The 20,669-nt window shown below is 43.9% G+C and overlaps 1 protein-coding gene across 5 annotated transcripts; it reads left to right on the top strand.

Moving 5' to 3' along the window:
* The first annotated feature begins 745 nt into the window (after positions 1-745).
* PCMTD2 (protein-L-isoaspartate (D-aspartate) O-methyltransferase domain containing 2) lies at positions 746-20,460 on the top strand. 5 transcript variants are annotated; one of them, XM_023201079.2, is made up of 8 exons: positions 775-912; positions 1,593-1,722; positions 3,830-3,945; positions 5,002-5,332; positions 9,566-9,668; positions 10,445-10,616; positions 13,071-13,194; positions 17,430-20,460. In XM_023201079.2, the coding sequence occupies exons 4-8, from the start codon at positions 5,026-5,028 to the stop codon at positions 17,807-17,809; spliced, it is 1,086 nt and encodes a 361-aa protein (XP_023056847.1). In that variant the 5' UTR covers positions 775-912; positions 1,593-1,722; positions 3,830-3,945; positions 5,002-5,025; the 3' UTR covers positions 17,810-20,460. The 5 variants fall into 5 exon arrangements, with proteins under 5 accessions (XP_023056845.1, XP_023056849.1, XP_023056847.1 ...); XM_023201078.2 differs by lacking the exon at positions 3,830-3,945; XM_023201080.3 differs by lacking the exon at positions 1,593-1,722 and having other exon boundaries at positions 891-912.
* The last annotated feature ends 209 nt before the right edge of the window (positions 20,461-20,669 follow it).

Below are 20,669 nucleotides of genomic sequence, written 5' to 3'. Positions count from 1 at the left end.
GGGCACAGCTTGGTTTTATACATTTAGGGAGACATGATACATCAATCAATACATGTAAGAAGTACATTGCTTCGGTCTGGAAAGGCGGGACAACTTGAAGCAAAGGCAGGAAGACTCCAAGCGGGGAGGGAGCGTCCAGGTCACGGATACGTGAGACACAAACCGTTACGTTCTTTAGAGTTTCTGATTTGCCTTTCCAAAGGAGGCAAATCAGATACATATCTATCTCAGTGAGCAGAGGAGTGACTTTGAATGGAATGGGAAGCAGTTTGCCCTAAGCTGTTTCCTGCTGGAGCTTTCCTTATTGATCTTGGGGGCCCAGGATATTTTCCTTTCACAGCTGATTTCACAAAGCCGGCTGGGTAGGAGGGCCCCAGGGCCGGGTGGCCGTCCGGGTGGCAGGGCGGGGGTCCCAGGGCGGCTGTGCTTGGTGCCGGGAGGCCGCGCGAGGGCAGCGCCGGCTCCGAGTCAGCCGCCGCAGGGCACCCTGGAGAGGCGGAACGTCCCCAGCCGTGGGTCAGCAAAGGCGTCTCAGGTGACCCTCAGGGAGGGCTTCTCAGGCAGCCTGTGCGGGGTCCGTCCTGGCTGAGCACTGCGCGGACGGCGCGCCCACGAGACTCGGACCCGGCCTAGGGCTCAGCGAGCTGTCAGCCTGGCGGGCGGAAGCGGGCAGCCCAGGCGAGTGGGGCCCTCCCTGCGTCGCCATCACCCCTTTAAGTGCCAGGCCCGCGGCGCATGCGCAGTCAGGCCGTTGTGCGCAGGCGCAGAGGCGGCGGCGGCGGAGGCGGCGGATGTTTACGGCGGCCGAGGTTGGAGCGGCGCTGCCGGGCAGCGGACGCACGAGGGACGCTCCCGAGGAGCTGCAGGTCGCAGCCCAGGCGGTCCGAACTCGTCGGCCGGCCGAGCCTGGAGGTAGAGCCGCCGCCGCCGCCGCCGTCGCCGTCCCCCCACCTCGGCCCGGCCCGCGGCGAGCGGGCGGTGTGTCCCCTCGGCCCCTTCCCTCCTTTTCCCCCACCCCCGGCACCCCTGCGCTCGGAGCGCTCCTCTGGGGGCCTCGCTCCTCCCCACCTCGGGCACCCTCGCTTCCCCCCAGCGGCCCCCAGGGCGCCCCGCCTTTCTCTCTCCGAGCGCTCGCGGTTTCCCTTCGGTCTCGCCCGGTGCCCATTGCTCACTCACACTCTTGGGTCTGGTTAGTCCAGACCTGCAGCTTGTCCTTGATTTCCCAAGTGGGCAACGTTTGCAATTCCAAGGCAAGCCATGAGCTGAGGTTTAGAACAAAGTCTACCTTGGACCCTTTCAGAAGATGACAATTTTTTAAAAAAAGTTGTCCGCCCCGCCCCGTGCCTTGGAGGTAGTAAGAATTGGAGCAGAGCTCTAGGACTTCCATTCACGCATCGAAAGAGATCTTTGTTAGTTGCAGGAAGGAGAACTTGTCAGAGCTTCGTGCCTTTTGTTTTTGTGAGAGGGTTGTGTCTCCCGAATGAATGTTTGCTCCAGCGTCGCACCTCAAATAAGTCACCTAAATATCCACGCTCTCTTTATCCACCCCTTTTACTCGCGTGCCTAGAATAGTTTTCGTTTTTCTTCTCCAGGGAATGGCTGAACAGCTCCGATCTGGGCATTTGATAGAATGGCATTCAAGAATGAGTGACGTTGAGGTGCCTGTAAGCAACTCAGAAATGGTTGTGGCCGTGCTTGGTGGAAGTAGAGCCCTACACTCAGGTGATGAGAGGAGACCTCAGAGGCGATGGTTCCAGGGCCTTTCTCCCTGTCCCACCCCAGCTCGTACCTCCGGTGGAACTTGGCTGGGGTTGTCAAGAGCTCCTTTCATTCATGGCAACTTCATTTGTTAGAAAGCTTCTCTGTGTATTTAGTAGGCATTGTCTCCAGCATGTACCACTGGTCTGGCTTTTCTTAGGCCCATTAATAGTGTGCATGTGACAGCCTTTCAGGTACAGATGCTCCTCGACTTGTGATGGGGTCGCATCCCAGTAAACACGTCGTTAAACCTGAAGTCGAACCATCCTAAGTCGAAGACCATCTGTATTTGTAAAAAGTCCCTTTGCATTCCTTGTAGGAGTTCTGGTTTTCAAGGTGAGAAATCTGTTTGTTTGATCATTCTGCCCAAAGGAGATGTGGCTTTGGGTCCTTTTTCCCACTCATCTTCCGCAATGAATTACTTTGTTCATATTACCCTTAAGAAGTGACATCCAGGTTGGAGTGTGGTCTTCTGCATATAGCCTCCCAAAACCCCATTACCATAGCTTCATGCTTGTGTTGACACAGCCACAATCACAGCCTCCTCAGGTGTCAGTTCTGAGACCTTCCCATGCCTGTCACCACCCAGCAAGTGTCCCTCATGTGCCCTGGCAGTTGGCATTGTAAGGAGCAGCCAGGTTGTCATGGACTGTTGCTGGTTACTACAGAGTAGTGAAGTATAGTAAGGATTAATTCAGCAGATAATGTGCACAGTATCATCGAGTGCAGCATTCTAAAAATGATTCTACACTTTTACTTTGAAAAATTGGATTTGACTAGATTCTAGAATCTAGGTGAAAATGATAGGATTTGGTTTGGCAAAGGGCTTAGTTGTTGGTGTTTTTGGTGACATCATGACTGATCACATCCACAATCTGTTGTAAACAGTGATGGTTTCCAGTGTAAGGGAGTGTTAGATTACCAGACAAAAATGGTAATAAATGTCAGACCCCACAGCTATTCACATGGATCCTACCAATGGCAATAGATATAGAAAGGGTTGCCCCATAGTCAAAAGATTACCGGTGTGTTGAGTGGTAAAGAACGTTGCTGTCTTGAGTATTTTTAAAAGCTGCATTGGTGTGGTATTAAAAACACAGGCCTTTTGCCATACAGTCCTGGGTTTGAATCCAGCCCCCTCCTCACAAACTGGCTGATGTGATCATGAACAAATTAACTGGCCAGCTCCAATTTGCTTCTTAATGTTGTGAAGTGTAAATGAGGCCATGACTGGCAGGTGGTACCTGGAAAAAGGTGCTTGTGTTTACTAAAAAGCTGTCCGAACTTTCCAGTTAAGACAGAGTTCAAAATAAGTGATAGTTACTTAATGGAAAATGAAACCTATCCAACATACAGTTTGAGGTTGCCTTCTAAAGATGTGGCATCGAGACAGAATGTCAGAACATCATTTACAGGCTTCTGGGTGAGGAGGAGGCTTTGACTGAGGAGGGTATGTGATTTCCAGCTCCTTTCCTAAATAGAACCTTAAGCATCCAAACACATGATTCCGCTTTTAACCACTGACCTAAATTTTAAGATGACTGTGCCAGGCTAGGGGTGCAGCCTCAGAGCTAAGTGGCTTATCCAGGATTAAACTTGACCTCATTAGGACTTAATTCCATCTAAGTCTAAATCAACTGGCTGTGGACCATAATCTAACAAGGGCTCTGAAACAATTCAAAAAATTCAAAAAGGGTGTGAAAATTTAATGACTGAACCATCCTATTGATTTGCAAAACCTAATATTCAGCTCTAAAATCTTGAGTATGAAGTCTGAATATTCCACCATAAAAATAGAAGAGAATTTGTGTTAAGCCGTAGCCTTCACACTTTCTGTTCACTTGTAAGGAACTACGTGAGGATTTTCATTCCTGGGAAAACCTCTCCCACCACTGTCACCTGTTGTGTATGTGGGTGTGTGTGAAATCTGCCCCCAGCCCCTCGCTACCCTGCAGTATTTCTTTACGATCCTCATTCTGCTGTTAGAAATCCAGAGGAATGTGAGGAGGAAAGCAAGTATAAACTTCATCATAATTATAACAGGTTGTTAAAAAGATTGTGTTCATTTCAGAGAATGTCTTCATGAGGTCTGGTGGTCTTTTCCCCCAACAATTTGTATCTGGTGTTTTGTAAAGCATTACCATTTTATGTGAAGTTAAAGCAGTTACTTTGAAAAAGTTACATGGGGTAAGTATAAAATTGGAAAGGATATTTTTGTAGTTTTAAGAAGAGTAAGACTTCTCCATATGAAAGTGTTTTCTTGTGAATTAGATGAAGCTACACTGTATTTTAATAGTTAGGCTCAGAGGTGACACATTCTGTGCTTTTTCTTCTTGAAGGCAGCTTGGGAGAAGGTAAGACAAGTAGTTGTTCTTTTTAAAGAGATGGGAAAGCTGCATATCATGCAATTAAGAAGAGGCTATAGGAAGTTCTGGTAGCAGCCCCTCCTACACTTAAACTTTAGCCAGGAAGCTGATTTTGCATTTGTTAGAAGAAGGTATTTGTCACAATGTGTTCAATTTGGGAAGAGTGTTTTCTTGCTTTTTTTGTCTAAAATTTGAACATCAAAATATCCAGATCAACTGGTCAAATGGATTGCTTGACTTGGGTGGGTATTTTTGTGTTATGGTGGGGATGTAGAGTTCCCAGATGTAATATAGAACACCACCTAAATTTTTTTTTCTTTTTTCTTTTCTTTTTTTTTGAGACAGAGAGAGTCTTTCTCTGTTGCCCAAGCTGGAGTGCAGTGGTACGAGCTGTGCTCACTGCAGCCTCTGCCTCCCGGGTTCAAGTGATTCTTCTCTCTCAGCCTTGCGAGTAGCTGGGATTACAGGCATCCACCAGCACGCCTGGCTAATTTTTGTATTTTTAGTAGAGACGGGGTTTCACCATGTTGGCCAGGCTGTTCTCGAACTCCTGACCTCAGGTGATCCGCCCACCTCCGCCTCCCAAAGTGCTGGGATTACAGTCATGAGCCACCGCACCCGGCCTAAATTTGAATGTCAAATAAATATCAAACAATTTTTAGTGTTGTTGTTTACCTTATTTTCCAATTGAACTGGGATTTTTTTTTCCTTCTAAATCTAGCATCTCTGGGTGGGGCGGGGGATGAGGTGGGTGTTGACAAAAGATAGTCTATTATTTTCAGAATTCAGAATTTGAAAGTGGTATCTGTTTAGAACTTTTATTGTTCTGCTCTTACCTTTAACATAAATCACTCTTTTTAAAAATTTTTAATTATAGTATTGCCTAAGTGTAATCTTGAACATGGGCGGTGCTGTGAGTGCTGGTGAAGACAATGATGAGCTGATAGATAATTTGAAGGAAGCACAGTATATCCGGACTGAGCTGGTAGAGCAGGCTTTCCGAGCTATCGATCGTGCAGACTATTATCTTGAAGAATTTAAAGAAAATGCTTATAAAGACTTGGCATGGAAGCACGGAAACATTCACCTCTCAGCCCCATGCATCTATTCAGAGGTGATGGAAGCCTTAGATCTGCAGCCTGGACTCTCATTTCTGAACCTGGGCAGTGGCACTGGGTACCTGAGCTCCATGGTGGGCCTCATTCTCGGTAAGTGTGGAAGGAGAGTCTGAAAACTCATCTGTCTCAGGGAAGGAGGCGTCTCCTTTGACAGAAAATGTAGTCTGCGAATGGCCCGCCTGGGTCGAGACCCCAGCCTTCCCAGTAGTTATCTGATGTTGACACGTCACTGGGTGGTGGATGGAGAGATGAGGGAGGAAGGCCTGCATGCATGTCATGGCCCCAGGTTCTCCAGGGGGACCTCTCCTGTTCTCTGTCCCCTCTGCCTGTACTGCCACAGCCTGTACTGTGCACCTGCCCTCTGGACAGTGGAGGACAAAGACAGTTGTGTAAATCTTGACCCCACTGTGATTTCTTGATTTAATTTTATCACTCAGTCTTCCTTGGCACTCCTTCTCTAAATCGATGGGAATTAACTTTAAAGTCCTTTCGGAGTACTTCTAAGTATTTTTTTTTTTTTTGACAGAATCGTGCTCCATCGCCTAGGCTGGAGTGCCGTGACACAAACACGGCCGACTGCAGCCTTGACCTCCTGGGCTCTAGCAGTCCTCCTGAGTACCTGGGGCCACAGGCGTGCACCACCACACCTGGCTAATTTTTAAAACTTTTTTGTGGAGATGGGGTCTTGGCGTGCACCACCATGCCTGGCTAATTTTTGAATTTGTTTTAGAGACGGGGTCTCGCGGTGTTTCCCAGGCTGGTCTCAAACTCCTGGGCGCCAGTTCTCCACCTTCCTCAGCCTCCCAAAGTGCTGGGATTACAGGCATGAGCCACCATATCTGGCCTGCTTTTTTGTTTTAATATTAAGAGTAATATCTATAGATTTTAAAATTAGTTTCAGGGATGGAAGGGATTTCACAGGTTATCTTATTTGAAGCTATTTAGTGTATTTTCCCTAACAAATGAGTTGTGAGACTGCACATGGGAATATGGCTGTTTTTAATAATAACAGATAACTAAGGAAAAACATCACTTGGTGCAAAATGCTACGGGGGGCGGGGAAGGCATCTGTTTTTAACTCAGTAAGGTGGAAGGGTTTTGCCAGACGAGTGTTAGGAGCTCATCTGTACTGTAAAACCTTGCTCTAAACAGGAAGCAGGGGCCAGGCTGCTGAGGCATGCTGGCTAAGACACTGGATGAAACCAGTGCAGAGAAGCTGGAGTCTGTCTTTTTTCTAAATCCTGTTAGAACTGACAGGATTTACGGATGGACTGTATATGGTTGTGAAAGAAACATCAAGAATGTGGCTTGACTTGGTGGTTCATGCCTGTAATCCCAGCCCTTTGGGAGGCCAAGGCTGGAGGATCGCTTGAACCCAGGAGTTTAAGACTGCAGTGAGCTATGATTGCGCCACTGCACTCCAGCCTGGGTGACAGAGCGGGACCTTGTCTCTAATTGAGTTTTGTGGATATGGAATGAGAATTTTGTTTTTTTTTCTCTAAGTCTGTATAAATTGGAGTTTGGTGAAGTTTTGAGACCGATTATTTTGACTTTAGGCTAAAGATTGCTACCTTCAGGTGTAAAAATGTGTAGATTTTTATAATGCTTTTTGACTTTAACTTCTCTTTGATTGAAACTGTTGTGATCCCTGTGCTTTGAGAAGAGAACATGGTGGCTAGGTTATTTATCATTTTTGAATTTGGGAATTGTGATTTCCTCCAATGTAGCTGAAAAATTGGAGCTATAGCTAAGGTAGAACCTTGGGGAGAAATAGGTGATCTAGCTGACTAGATTAGAAATGCTGTTGAAAAGAGCCAAAATGCTTAGGAAAAGATGACTTAAAGTAAGCCTGAAGTGGCCAGGCGTGGTGGCTCCCGCCTGTAATATCAGCACTTTGGGAGGCTGAGGCAGGCAGATCGCTTGAGGTCTGGAGTTTGAGACCAACCTGGCCAACAAGGTGAAACCCTATCTCTACCAAAAGTATAAAAAATTAGCCGGGTGTGGTGGCCTGCACCTATAATCCCAGCTACTCAGGAGGCTGAGGCTGGAGAATCACTTGAACCTGGGAGGCGGAGGTTACAGTGAGGTTACAGAGATCGCGCCACTGCACCCCAGCCTGGGTAAAAGAACGAGACTCTATCTCAAAAAGAAAAAAGGAAAGTAAGCCTGAAATGGCCTTGCTGTACTTGACATCCCCTAGAAGTTATAAGAAAAGGCCTTCCAACTTGATATTGTTGCTTCTCTTTTCTGAATCCCGTTTACTGGGAATTTCATTGGATTTTGGGAGAAGAGAGGTCTGAAGGAAGGAAGGCCTGTTTTCTGCTGTAATGGATGTGACATGCTGCTTTGATGCAGTTGGAGGAAGTGACTTCAGGGTTTGCTGTCATGGATGCATGTCTTGGCTGCATCTCCAGATGCTGCAGCTTATTCAACCGTAACAGCACTTTGTGCAAAGCACTCCAGAGTGAAAGCTCATTGGCCTCCCAGTGCCTGTGAATGTGGGTCTCTCATCTGACAGATTGTTTACTGTGACCCTTCATTGCCTTTCACGTGGTCTGAGATGCATCCTGGGTCAGCCATGTTCCTGTGCTTGCTCTGTGGGCTCCTCTCCCCTTTGCTCAGGGCTGTCCTTGCCTTCGTTTGTCATCAACCAGGGGAGAATACAGTAGCTACTAAGAGATGGTGACTCATAAGTCACCTACCTGAAAAAATGCTGTGTGATTAGGAAGCAGGGCATACCTGGGAGTGGCTCTGCCAGGGGAGGCCTTGCAGGTCTGGCCTCAGTGCCATATTCCAGTGCTGTGTTCCAGGTGCTGTGTTCCTGACACCCCCCAGCCACCCTGTGTCCTCCTTCCCCTGCTAGTCATCTTTTTATTAAGCAGGTGGGTTGAGATGTTTGTGTTACTACTGTTTGGTGTTAAGGTTCTCGGGAATAGGACACATATCTCATATCTGTTATTAGAATTAACTGCTTATTAAGTGCTTGATAGTGAAGGTGAGGGGTCAGTGAAAATAAGATGAGTAGGAAAAATCAAGCAGCTATTGTTGGTCTCTGGCACAGTGGCAGAGTCGGGAATTGAAGTCGGGGAGTTGTCAGAAGGTCTTAACGTTCGGAGTAATTCAGGATTTCATGTTGTCAATAGTGAAAAGTTGAACTCTCAGGTAGGGTGTATGTTGGTGAGGTAATGTTTCAGCAGCAGCTCGGTGTGCGAAATCTGTTGAGAGAGAAGAGCAGCAGGTACACTTGTCCAAATGGGGGCCAGGGAAGCCTTGGCCTGGGCTGGCGACTCTTGTACTAGGAGGGCCCGCATGGTGCACAGGTGTGGGATGCACAGAAGGTTGCTCGTTTCTCAGCATTTCTGTGAGATCGTAGGGTCCAGTACTGCATGATCTCCGTGATAGATCCGTCTACTAAGTAAAGTCCAACGTGCCCTATTGGTTTTTACATGTAGACTTAAAAAGTGGACGTGTAACTTACCCATAGTAAATGAAAAAGTGTGAAGTGTGAATTCTGGTGGACTTTTACATGTGCATCCACCTCCATATAAACTCCACGCGGAGCAAGATACAGAGTGGAATCAGCACCCCAGAAGGCTCCCATGCCCCCTCCTCCTTCTAGAAAGGTCCCCAGTGTTGCACCTTCCAGAAAGGTGATGACGGTTTTGCCTTTGTCAGTACAGACGAATTTTGCCTGATTACCTTCGTGTACGTGGATTCCCACAACAGAGAGACTCATCTAAGTTGAGTGTCAATACTGTGTTCCCAGTTAATGTAGGGGCAGTTTTATACGGAGGGAGCACTTTCATCACTAAGTGAGCTTGTAACATTTCTCAGTTTTATTTAAAATTACTGATAAATATCCTTTGATATAAACAATGTTTCATTGTGACTTGGAAGCATAGTTTTATCTTAATGATGATGATTGAACCCTGTTTTGTGAATATTATAATGCACACATCTGAGTGTTTCGGGAAACTTTTCAGGGAAAACAGAATCATCTTAAATGTTACCTGTGGACAAACAGGTGAGGCCTGTGTCAGTTGCAGTTGCAGATACGTGTTTCTTCTTTAGTTCATTAGTAAGACATGAACACTTGGTTTGTTTCCATTTTCAAATGATTCTTTAAAAGTTTGAGAGCAGAGACGCCCAGGCCCCAAGTATTTATGATGTGGTGAGCCGTGATAATGTGATGAAACTTCAAAACTTGGTGAATGTCTGCAGTTGCAGATGCTAAATCAGATGCGTCACAGTTGGTAGAAGTAAACAAATGAGCAGGAGCTCTCGCTCTGGTTCTACATGTTTTCTTCTTCTTAAACCTTTTAGGTCCTTTTGGTGTGAACCATGGGGTGGAACTTCACTCTGATGTGATAGAATATGCAAAGCAGAAACTGGACTTCTTCATCAGAACAAGTGATAGTTTTGACAAGTAAGATGAAATACTATCCATTGGCGCAGATAATGTGAATTATAATTTTACAAAGTTTTGCTCAGATAGAAAGAAATCAGCTTATTAGTGTTCAAGTGGTAGCAAACGTAATTAAACTGTGGTAGGATGATCCTATGTGCCTGTTCTAAGTTTTAAAAAATATTCTGTGTTTTTGAGGGTTTTAGGGTATTTCAAACTGTTACACCTACATTAGGTAATTTCTGACCAATATAAGAATAGAAGAAAACAGAAAATGTTCATTTGCTCAGTATTCATGTTTCCTATTTAAGACGACTTTTTACCACCTAATTTTTCCTAAAATGAAATTTTTGCACTTTTCTTTCAACAGTATATATGACTAGCTTTTGCCATTTTAAAATAAGACGTTAAAGTTCTTATTTTAGGGATTAAAATTTTTAGAAACACCAAGTGCAGTTTCACCACCCCCACATCTCACTCATTGTGTTAATAGATCTCACATAAGATGATAGGAAGATGACAGAGACAACAGTGATTGGAGATTGTGTTAAATATGGATAATACTTTTGATACTCACTTTCATACTGTTTTGTTTGGCATTTCTAGAGTTCTCGTTATATAGTGTAATTCTTTTTGGAAGTAATTCTTGGACATGTGTAATTCTTTTCTTGCAGCTCCTTGCTCTGTAAACTGTGTTACACTGCTGTGGGATTTTAACCTGTGGTTAGCATAGGTTTACTGTATAGACTTGTTGCAATGTGATACCTTTAGTTGCAAGAAGCATTTTTTACTTCCAGGTTTGACTTCTGTGAACCTTCCTTTGTTACTGGGAATTGCCTGGAGATTTCTCCGGATTGTTCTCAGTATGATCGTGTATACTGTGGGGCTGGTGTGCAGAAGGAACATGAGGAATACATGAAGAATCTTCTCAAAGTGGGAGGGATCCTTGTCATGCCACTGGAAGAGAAGGTCAGATTCCCTTCATAAGTGACATTTCTGCACACTGTTTACCAAGGGCTGTTCTGGGCAGTTTATGTATACTTACTCTTTCAACAATTTCCTGCATTTCATAAATGAGGAAACAGGCAGGGACAGGTGAGGGAGATGCCAGGTCATGCACATACCCTAGGTGGGGCCAGAACCTGACTCAGGTGGGTACTTCAGAGCCTACACATGAAACCCTTTTTCTCCACCTTCCTTCTCTCTTTCCTTTTCCTTCTTCTATCCCTTCCTCCTCACCTCCCTCTTCCTTCCCCTTCTCCTTCCCCCTGCTGTTCTGAGTTTTAATTCTAATTGTTAATCTATTATAATTATTCTGTTATTAGAATTATATGTAACATTATTAGAGTAATTCTATTCTCATCATTAGCCTAATTGTTAAATGCTTTGATGTTATGCACTGTACAGGAATCCTTTGCTTAGTGAGAGTCTTGTCCAAGTTTGCTATTTGGCCATGCATGTTTGTCTGCGTTACTGTATTTCCCTGTGAAAAACAGTTTATAGTAAATGAACAGATTATTCAGACATGAATTGGTCACCAAGAAGAATGTCTCCCAGTCACAAAGAACTAGGGAAACACTAATAGTAAAAATTAGGAGGTTTTAATTGTTTCAATAAAAATTTGGAGATGAGATCTTGCTCTGTCATTCAGGCTGGAGTACAGTGGCTTGGTAATAGCTGACTATAACTTCAAACTCCTGGGCTCAAGTGACCTTCTGCCTCAGCATCCAAGTAGCTGGCACTGCAGGCACGTGCTGCCATGCCCAGCTAAATTTATTTAATTAATTAATTTATTTAATTACAGACGGAGTCTCACTCTGTTGCCCAGGCTGGAGTGCAGTGGCGCGATCTCGGCTCAGTGCAACCTCCGCCTCCCAGGTTCCAGCGATTATCCTGCCTCAGCCTCCTGAGTAGCTGGGATTACAGGTGCGCGCCGCCACACCCAGCTAATTTTTTTATTTTTAGTAGAGACGGGTTTCACCATGTTGGTCAGGCTGGTCTCGGAGCGCCTGACCTCGTGATCCACCCGTGTCAGCCTCCCAAAGTGCTGGGATTACAGGTATGAGCCACTGCACCCAGCCTCATTTTATTTTTTTAGTGACGGGCTCTCACTGTGTTGCCCAGGCTGATCACAAACTCCTGGCCTCAAGCAGTCGCCTCACTGCAGCCTCCAGAGTTGTTGGCATGAGCCATCACACCTGGCAGAATATTGTTTTAAATGTCTTTGCTTATACAAGTGAGATTACAGGTCTTTGTTGCTATACAAAAATGCATTGGATTTTTTATTGGAATTGTGTCATCTCGATTAGTTTGAGGATTGTGGACATCTTTACAGTGTTTCATCTGCTTATGTAGAATATGAAATGGGGTTTATAGTTTTATTTAAGGTTTTATACATCATTTATTGATTATATGGAAATACTTGTTTTTCATTATAACGACATTCTTTTAAAAATGTTTAAACATATGTTTTGCTGCTATACAAGAATGTTTGTTGATATTTGCTTAGTACATGGCTACTTAATCCTTTAAGTTATGAGATTTGTGACATAGAATCTTAGTTTTTAGAGGATTGACTGACTTAGATATTTTTAGAAAAGGCCAGCAGGTAATCATAGCATGAAAGAACTGACCAAAAATAGTTTTGTGACCTGTGTAGGCCACTTGGAGACTGACCCAGCTACACAGAGCACACAGATGGTCCTGTCTCATTGTGTTCTCTGGTGCTGCTAATACTTGAATTCAAAAGAAATGTTTTGATGACCTACACTGGAGTATGTTAAGCCACCAGATTCCGGTGCTTTCGTGGGGGTGATATCAGGGCAAGGCTCACTTAAACACTTCAGTGTTTGTCTCCAAAGCATGAGGATAATTGCCTAGGCATCCAAGATGACAAGTTTACATTTAGAAAAGCAACAGGGATTCTATAACAGTATCTGTGACTACAGTGCCTATCAGGAGTTAGGCCCGCCGCCCCCCACCCCCCGCCCCCAGTAACAACAGGTCAGGATTCAGTTGGTTATTAACATGTCTTTAATTACTTTATACTTTAGAACAGTCCCCCTTTTCACCCTCAATGTTGACTTTTTTGGAGAGTGCTGGAGCATTGTCTTACAAGAATCCTCACATTCTCTATGTGATTGTTTCCTCTTGCTATCCTATAAGTAGTTTCTCTATAATATTATAATTTCTGTAAACAGAAGTTAGGCCTAGCGCCTGAATATATTCAGGTTAAGCATTTTTGCAGGAATATTCATAAGATAGATGTACTTCATGGCACATCACATTAGGGGTCCATATGTCAAGATATTTCATTTTATTGTAAGCGTATCTATGTATTTTTGTAGTATGTATAGGAATGATTAAATATGAGCTATTTAGTAGCCAAATCTTTTGAATATTCTCCTTTTTTCTCTGGGATAGTTGACTAAGATAACGCGCACGGGTCCTTCAGCTTGGGAAACCAAAAAGATTCTTGCTGTTTCTTTTGCTCCTCTGATCCAGCCCTGCCATTCAGAGTCAGGAAAATCAAGACTTGTCCAGTTACGTAAGTATACCAGTCTTTACTTATTTTATCTTTTAGATCTTTTTCGTCTCGTTAGATTTTAAAAGGCAACAAAGCTTACAAAGAACCTTTTGATATTAAAAAGCACCACTCCCATGCTGAAACTAAAATTCTACAAGCAATTTCAGGCATTAAAAAAATTATAATCTATTTTTAGCCTATTTCAGGTTATTTTAGCCATCTTTTAAATCTACAAAGAGCTGTTGCTGGTCACGCCATTGAAAGCTGAGGACGCACATAAAAGGGAGCTCATTTTGCCACATGGGAGACTGAGCCTCTTTGCCACTTCCGCTGGGAGAGGTCTTACAGAGAGAGCCATCAAGAGGGCTCCTGCAGAGTCCTGGGGCATCTGTTCCCCAGGACACCAAGCGCCTGCTGCCTCATGAGTAGACAAGGGTAGAGAACACATTCCAGCTAATCTTCTGGGGTGGATAGGAGACTTTCCGTGGAACCTTACACAGCTGAGCCTTTGTGTTTCACTATTTCAGGATGCAAACTGAGCAAGGAACTGATGCCAGGGCCAGCACAACAGCAAAACCTCCTGATGTTTTAAAATTTAAACAACTCACACAGAAATGAGAGTTCCAATTGATTTTATTTAAAATAAAACTATCAGGATGCTCTCTGATCATTTAGAAAATTTGGAAAATGCAAATTTTAGGAAGGGAAATGCCAATAATAGGAAGGGAAAAGTTTTACATAGTCCCACCACTCAGAGACAATACATTTTGGCAAATCTCTTCCAGAAAGGTTTTTTGGTTTATTAGGAATCATCTATTACATGATTACACTTTGCTTTGGTCTCTACTAAGTACAGGATCTAAGAAATAGACACGGTTCTTGAAATTTGATTATGAGCAACAATAGGACATGCAAAACGGTTGGAGTAATTAGGGAAGGTTTGGCAGAGGAGGATGATGTTTATGCTTGGCCTTCAAGGGCAAAAAGCAATTCACTAAAGAGAGGAGAAAGTGGAGAAAAGTGGCAGCAATGGTAGGGCAGAAATCAAAATGCATGTTCCCTGTATAGTCAGAGTTGGGACTGGTAGGAGAAACTACTGGTATGTAGGTTAGAATTGGGTTTATCATGTTGGCTGGGGAGAGCTATCAGATGCTTCAAGTAAAAGATCCTGGATAAGCCTGGGGGTCAGGTGGAGGGTGAATCTGTCAAATGCATGTTCTGAAAATCTCACCAGAATAATGTTTTTAAGTAACTGCTGCTCTTGGCTGGGAGGTCACCAGCTTCCAGAGCCTTAACAGAGTTTGGGAAGACAAGGGCATCTTTGGGGTATTTGAGACTTTTTGAGGGTCTGGTTGAAAATGAGTCTTTCCCTGTGAGGGCTTCATCTGGCCTGATTAAGAATCATGACAATGTGGTGGGCAGTTTGGATGCTTGTTTTGCGGAGATGGTTTTGAAGAGAGTGTTAGATAATCAATATTAATGTGACCCATTGGGTTATTTGCAACTTTTCTTTTCCTGGGCCAGAGATTCCTAGACTAGTAAAGTCATGTTTGTGAAGACAGTGGAATAGAAAACTGTGTGAGTATAGACATACGTGATACTGGATCATGTGAGTGTAGATGCATGGTGTGGGGTGTGTAAGTTTAGACCTGCATGATACGGGGTCAGAGTGAGTGTAGACGTGCGTGATGTGGGGTCATGAGAGTGTGGACGTGCACGATGAGGGGTCATGAGTGCGGACATTTGCAGTGTGTGGTCACGTGTGTGTGGGTGTGCGTGGTGTGGGGTCGTGTGAGTGTGGGCACGCGTGGTGTGGGGTGATGAGTGCGAGAGTGCACGGTGTGGGGTCGTGAGTGTGGGCGTGCGTGGTGTGGGGTCATGGGAGCAGGCGTGTGCGGAGCGGGGTTGTGAGTGTGGGCGTGCACGGTGTGGGGTCGTGACTTGAGGTGTGCACGGTGTGGGGGGTGAGTGTGGGCATGCACGGTGTTGGGTCATGTGAGTGTGGGCACACGTGATGTGGGGTCATGTGAGTGTGGGCGTGCATGGTGTGGAGTCATGGGTGCAGGCGTGTGCTGTGTGGGGTCATGAGTGCGGGCGTGCACGGTGTGGGGTGTGAGTGTGGGTACGCGTGATGTGGGGTCATGTAAGTGCGGGCATGCACGGTGTGGGGTTGTGAGTGCATGGTGTGGGGTCGTGTGAGTGCGGGCACGTGTGATGTGGGGTCGTGTGAGTGCACGGTGTGGGGTCGTGTGAGTGCTGGTGTGTGCGGTGTGGGGTGAGTTCGGGCGTGCACGGTGGGGGTCATGTGAGTGCGGGCATGTGCAGTGTGGGGTCACGTGAGTACGTGTGAGTGTAGATATGTGTGGTGTGGGGTGGATGGGTTAGCTTTCAGATTGAATGGACACAGGTCACATTGGAAGCAGGAACCAGTGGAAAGCTGTTGACATTTTCCAGGCAAGATATAAAGATGAAAACTAAGAGACTGGCTTCTACAGTAGAGAAGATTGAATGATACATACAATGATACAGCCCTTCTGAGGAAGGACATGTGAGGTGTTCATTGTTGTAGACCTGGGTCTATGGGAGGCTCAGGATCCTGATCAGGACTGGATTAGAACCTTGGGAGCTATTGGCTGGCCTCTGTTATTTAAAGCCACAGAATGGATGTAAAACCACGGACTAGCAGTCATACCGAGAGGGGGAAATGGTGGAAATTGGAACCTTAGGGAGCATCACTGGGCTGGATGGAGGAGGAAGAGCCTGCAAGAGAAAAGAGCTGTGGAGGTCAGAGGGAGCAGCTGTGCCTTGGGCCAGGGTAGCAGTGAGCCACGTTCCTTATCCCAAGCCGACGCCTTGGAGATCTGGAGAGGCCAGAGCTGAAGGCTGGGACCCTGAGGGCCTCGGAAGGAGTTGTTTCAGCCTCTTGGGGCAACAGCTAGATCCCAGTGCTCTGGAGTCATCTTTCTAGATGTGAGATGATGAAGGAAGGATGGCTGTACTTGAGGAGGGAGCTGGGTCACAGATGGGGCAAGAGGCATGATCGTGGTGTTCGGTGAGGAGACAGGATTGAAGACAAAGGAAGTGCCAGAGCCTGTCCTGGAGAAAGGAGAAGGGACCTCTTGTCGGTGGAGTCAGAAAAGCAGGAAAGGTTGAAGGGAGAAGGTGCTACTTACTGCCTTGGGCCTGGGACACAAGCCTGTTTGAGGGTTTCCGAAGAACAGTGGAGATGGCTGAGATTCTCTGCAGGCCTTTCTGATTTTGGTGATAAATGTGTACAACACAAGAGCTCTCCCTGTAGTGCAAACTGTTGTTCTTTGGAGAGGTTGAGTACTGGAGGGGAAAAGTGATGCTGATGTACTTTTATTACTAAACTATAAGTTTAATGTAATTTTCCCTTTGAGAAATATTGCCTGCATGAAATTGTGAGCTTTAATTGTCAAATGTTCTTTCTCCTTGGTGTGGAGTTTTTGCTTTTTCTGAAAAATGTTTGGATTTGCATTTCTGTACTTTAATAAAAATGGAACAAATATTCAATGTGTGAATAACTATGAAAATACTCATAGATAAAAGAATATTAGGCTGGGCATGGTGGCTCACGCCTGTAATCCCAGCACTTTGGGAGGCTGAGGCGGGTGGATCACTTGATGTCAGGAGTTCGAGACTGGCCTGACCAACATGGTGAAACCTCGCCTCTACTAAAAATACAAAAATTAGCTGGGTGTGGTGGCACGTGCCTGTAGTCCCAGCTACTGGGGAGGTTGAGGCGGGAGGATCACTTGAACCCAGGAGACGGAGGTTGCAGCAAGTGGAGATCACACCCTTGCACCCCAGCCTGGGTGACAGAGTAAGACTCTGTCTCAAAAAAAAGAATGTTGGAGACGTATTCACTCTATTACTAGTAGGTGGGTATTAATATACACATGAACGCGCAGATAATAGAATAATGAAACTAGGCTGTCAGGAAAACAAACTGTAACCCAGGTGTTGATTCCACCACTGATTAATCTAGCCAAGCAATATTGCTCCCTTTCCCTTTCAAAGTTAAGAATGGATGCGTTTGAAAATGTCTTCTGAAAAGTACCATATGATTGTAATCAGAGGACTAATTGACGTTAGCTTAGCCTGCTCTCATATTCCTTCAACATATTCATAGATTTGCCAGTTAATTCAAATGAAGTTACGGGTCTTAGATGTGTAGGCATTGTGGTCGTGTCGCTCAGATGAGTTTGACTGTGTCTCATTCTTTTGTGCCGCAGCACCAGTGGCAGTTCGCAGCCTCCAGGACTTGGCTCGCATTGCCATCCGGGGCACCATTAAAAAGGTTATTCATCAGGAAACTGTGAGCAAAAACGGAAACGGACTAAAGAACACCCCCAGGTTTAAACGAAGGAGAGTTCGCCGCCGTCGAATGGAAACGATTGTCTTTTTGGACAAAGAAGTCTTTGCCAGTCGGATTTCCAACCCCTCAGATGACAACAGCTGTGAAGACTTGGAAGAGGAACGGAGGGAAGAAGAAGAGAAGACCCCGCCTGAAACAAAGCCAGACCCCCCAGTGAACTTCCTACGCCAGAAGGTCCTGAGCCTCCCTCTGCCAGATCCCCTGAAATACTACTTGCTTTATTACAGAGAAAAATAAGTCTCCTGTTTGAAAGGGGGAAATGAGGAAGAGCAGATTGCTGAGTCTGAAGTTTGTGCTGCCTACGTGCTGTTGAACCTGGAGGCAGACGTTGCGGGGAAGGGAACTGCTGGGCTCATCCACATCATGGTTTTCTTCTTCTAGTTCCTGATTGGCCTCTAAAATTGTATTCAGTTGTATGATTTCTGTACGTAATTCCACAAGACCTTCATTGCATAGAAGATTGTTTTCCCAAAGTGGAGAGAATCTTCATAGAGAAAAAGAGAAGACTGTTTCTTTTTCGGCTCTGATGAAACACTAAAGTGTGTGTAAGAGAGACTGTTTGACGACCGTCCCTCATACAACATGCACGTTACTCCCTAAAAATGAAAACCGAAGTGGAAACTAACCTGTGTTGCTTATAAAGTGTGAAAGCACAAGCTTATAAATGTATGAAATCTTTTCTGGGTGTGACGCACCTGCATCCAAGTTTGAATTTTTATGATATGTGCCACTTAGTTACTGGCACTGAGTATCACTGAATTTTAGTTTCTAGTGGGGAAACATTATCGAGAAGCCCTCCCTTATTTTAAGTAAGTTAATTAAATCTTATGTGAGTTGTCAGTTGTAATTTTTCAAAGGAAAAATTTTGATGGGGTGAAGGAATGAACTGCTTGATAATCTTTCTGGAATTCCGGGAGAATTCCAAAGAGGTTTTTTTTTTTTTTTTTTTTTTTTTTTTTTAATGACATCTTTTGATACCTTTAAAAGAATTACTGCCATGTAATCCTTAAAAGAATATCCTGGAAAAGGAAGCGAGTTTTTTCCTGTGTGTGAGCAGTAAGCGAAGGTACATGTGCCGTAACCTTAGGGATGATTCTTTACGCAGGTTTAAAGATCATCATGGTTTTCCAAGGTGTTGACACCCTCCATCCTCAGAGCAGGTAGAAAGTGTTAAATAGACTGGGACTCGAGGTAGAAAGGAATTAGACTGGGGACTCTGATGGACAGCCTGTGCTTTTTGACTTCAGTTTGCTATTTTTCTGCGATCACATTAGAGTACTGATTCATAGAGTCTATCTTTTATAATTCTGGAGAAAAAGAGATTTGTTAGTTTTGTAATTTTTTTGTAAGAGCAAATGTATGTATTTTAGTAGCTCCATTGGTGAGAACAGTGTAACTCACACTGACTTGTGGTATCAGCCTTCTCTGAGCCTTGTGTCTAGAGAGCTTTCTATCTTACCAAGCGGTAGGGCTAAAAGAACAGCAGCGTTTTTGGTAGTCACATAGCAGAATGATCAGAGTTACATTGCTTATTCCAAAACATTGGTTCTTTTTAAAACATTTTTACCCAAAGAAAAGAATAATATAAATTATTAAAAATAAACATAAATTCAAGGTGTCGATGTAGGATTCGGTATCCAGAGTTTATTGTTAATCTTAATCCTCAGCTTCTTGGGAGTTGCTGAGCTTCAGTGTCTCTGTGGTTTCGCCACATTAGCTGAGCTCTGATTATTTTGGATCTTTTCTGCTTTTTTAAGTAACTGAGTCATTTTTGCCACACAATCCAGTTTGCATGTATAGCTGGGAAACGTGTATTGCTCTAGATTGGCCAGTTTAAGTCATTTTAAAGAAAGTTAGTTCATAGTTCTTGCCTTTTAACTCATAGTCAAGCTTCATTCTTTCAAAGACAAACGTGTGATTTACATTTACTTGCTAATATTTTGTAGTTTGGAGATCCTTGTGGGCATTATTCTAACATGTAGACACTTACTTGGAAATTTTTGGACATAATATTAAATGAGTGGTATCTGTGAAATTGGTTATATTAGGTGGCTTGACTAGTTTTTTTTCTATAATTGTGTATGGACTGCATTTCTTAAAAAACCGCATATGCCTTTATGCTAGATTGTAAAAAAAAAATTGTATTACAATGTGTAAGACATGTTTTTCCCTCATATGCTAGACTTTTCCTATCATTTCGTATTTCTGTGTTGTCAGTGTGTGATTTTTAACCCAGAATTTGGTTTAAAAAAATAGGGTTGTAATATATGTGAGAAATAGTTTGGTGTTTACCTTTTGAAAATAAAGGACTGTAAGTAAGGTTTCCTGCGCACCTTATACCAGAATTCAGTATAATAGAATACACTACTTTCTGTTTTCAAACAGATAAATCATAATATAGTCTGTGTGGTCTGTAAGATCTATCTCGTAAACCACGTTCTTGATACCATTTACTTTTGAGTAGTTTGTATTTTAATATGTGACTTCTGTCTTGAAAAGTAGTATAGCCATAGACCTGTGTAAAGCAAATGTCAAGTTTATAGATATTAAGTTTGTAATGAAAGAATCAAATGTATATGTAAAAATACTTTTTACCAGTCTGGAACTTGGGAAAAATCCAAGGAATTTGCAACATAGATTTTAATGAGCTGGTAAACACAAATCATGTCAATAAAGGTAGTCAGGATACTTTATCCTTAGCATTGCTTCTGCATCCTGTGTGGGATTCGAGTTCTTGAATATGTTCTTTTCAAAATCTTAAGAACCTTTTTTCATTATTAACGTGTTTACTTTCAGCAAATATTTGTATTACTGCTTGATTCTGTGAAATTCACAGTAGATGTAGAGAAGGCATTATTTTTCATTAATAAATGTGAAATTGGAATGGACAAATGGAGAAGTGGCTAGCTCCAACTACATAAGAGAATAGTGCCTTGAAGATTGCCGTTAATGTTTTTTGTGTAATTTTCCCACATTCAACTTTTTAAGGGGCAGAAATTTTTTTTTTTTTTCGTTTTCAGTTATCTGTTCAGAGCACAAATGTTGTTTAGATCTTGAAATTCTGGGACCAGTCTCCCAAAGAGCTTATATTTTCTTT

The sequence above is a fragment of the Piliocolobus tephrosceles genome, unplaced genomic scaffold (assembly GCF_002776525.5).
Source record: "Piliocolobus tephrosceles isolate RC106 unplaced genomic scaffold, ASM277652v3 unscaffolded_24040, whole genome shotgun sequence".
In the NCBI taxonomy this organism is placed as follows: domain Eukaryota; kingdom Metazoa; phylum Chordata; class Mammalia; order Primates; family Cercopithecidae; genus Piliocolobus; species Piliocolobus tephrosceles.
The sequence above is the reverse complement of the archived record's forward strand: the minus strand, read 5'-3'. Positions and strand labels throughout refer to the sequence as shown.

Excerpts from the sequence above, each read along its gene's own strand:
- PCMTD2 (XM_023201077.2), top strand. The coding sequence starts at position 5,026 with ATGGGCGGTGCTGTGAGTGCTGGTGAAGACAATGATGAGCTGATAGAT. Across the intron at positions 9,669-10,444 it reads ACAAGTGATAGTTTTGACAA|GTTTGACTTCTGTGAACCTT; the intron begins GTAAGATGAAAT and ends TTTTACTTCCAG. Across the intron at positions 10,617-13,070 it reads TCATGCCACTGGAAGAGAAG|TTGACTAAGATAACGCGCAC; the intron begins GTCAGATTCCCT and ends TCTCTGGGATAG.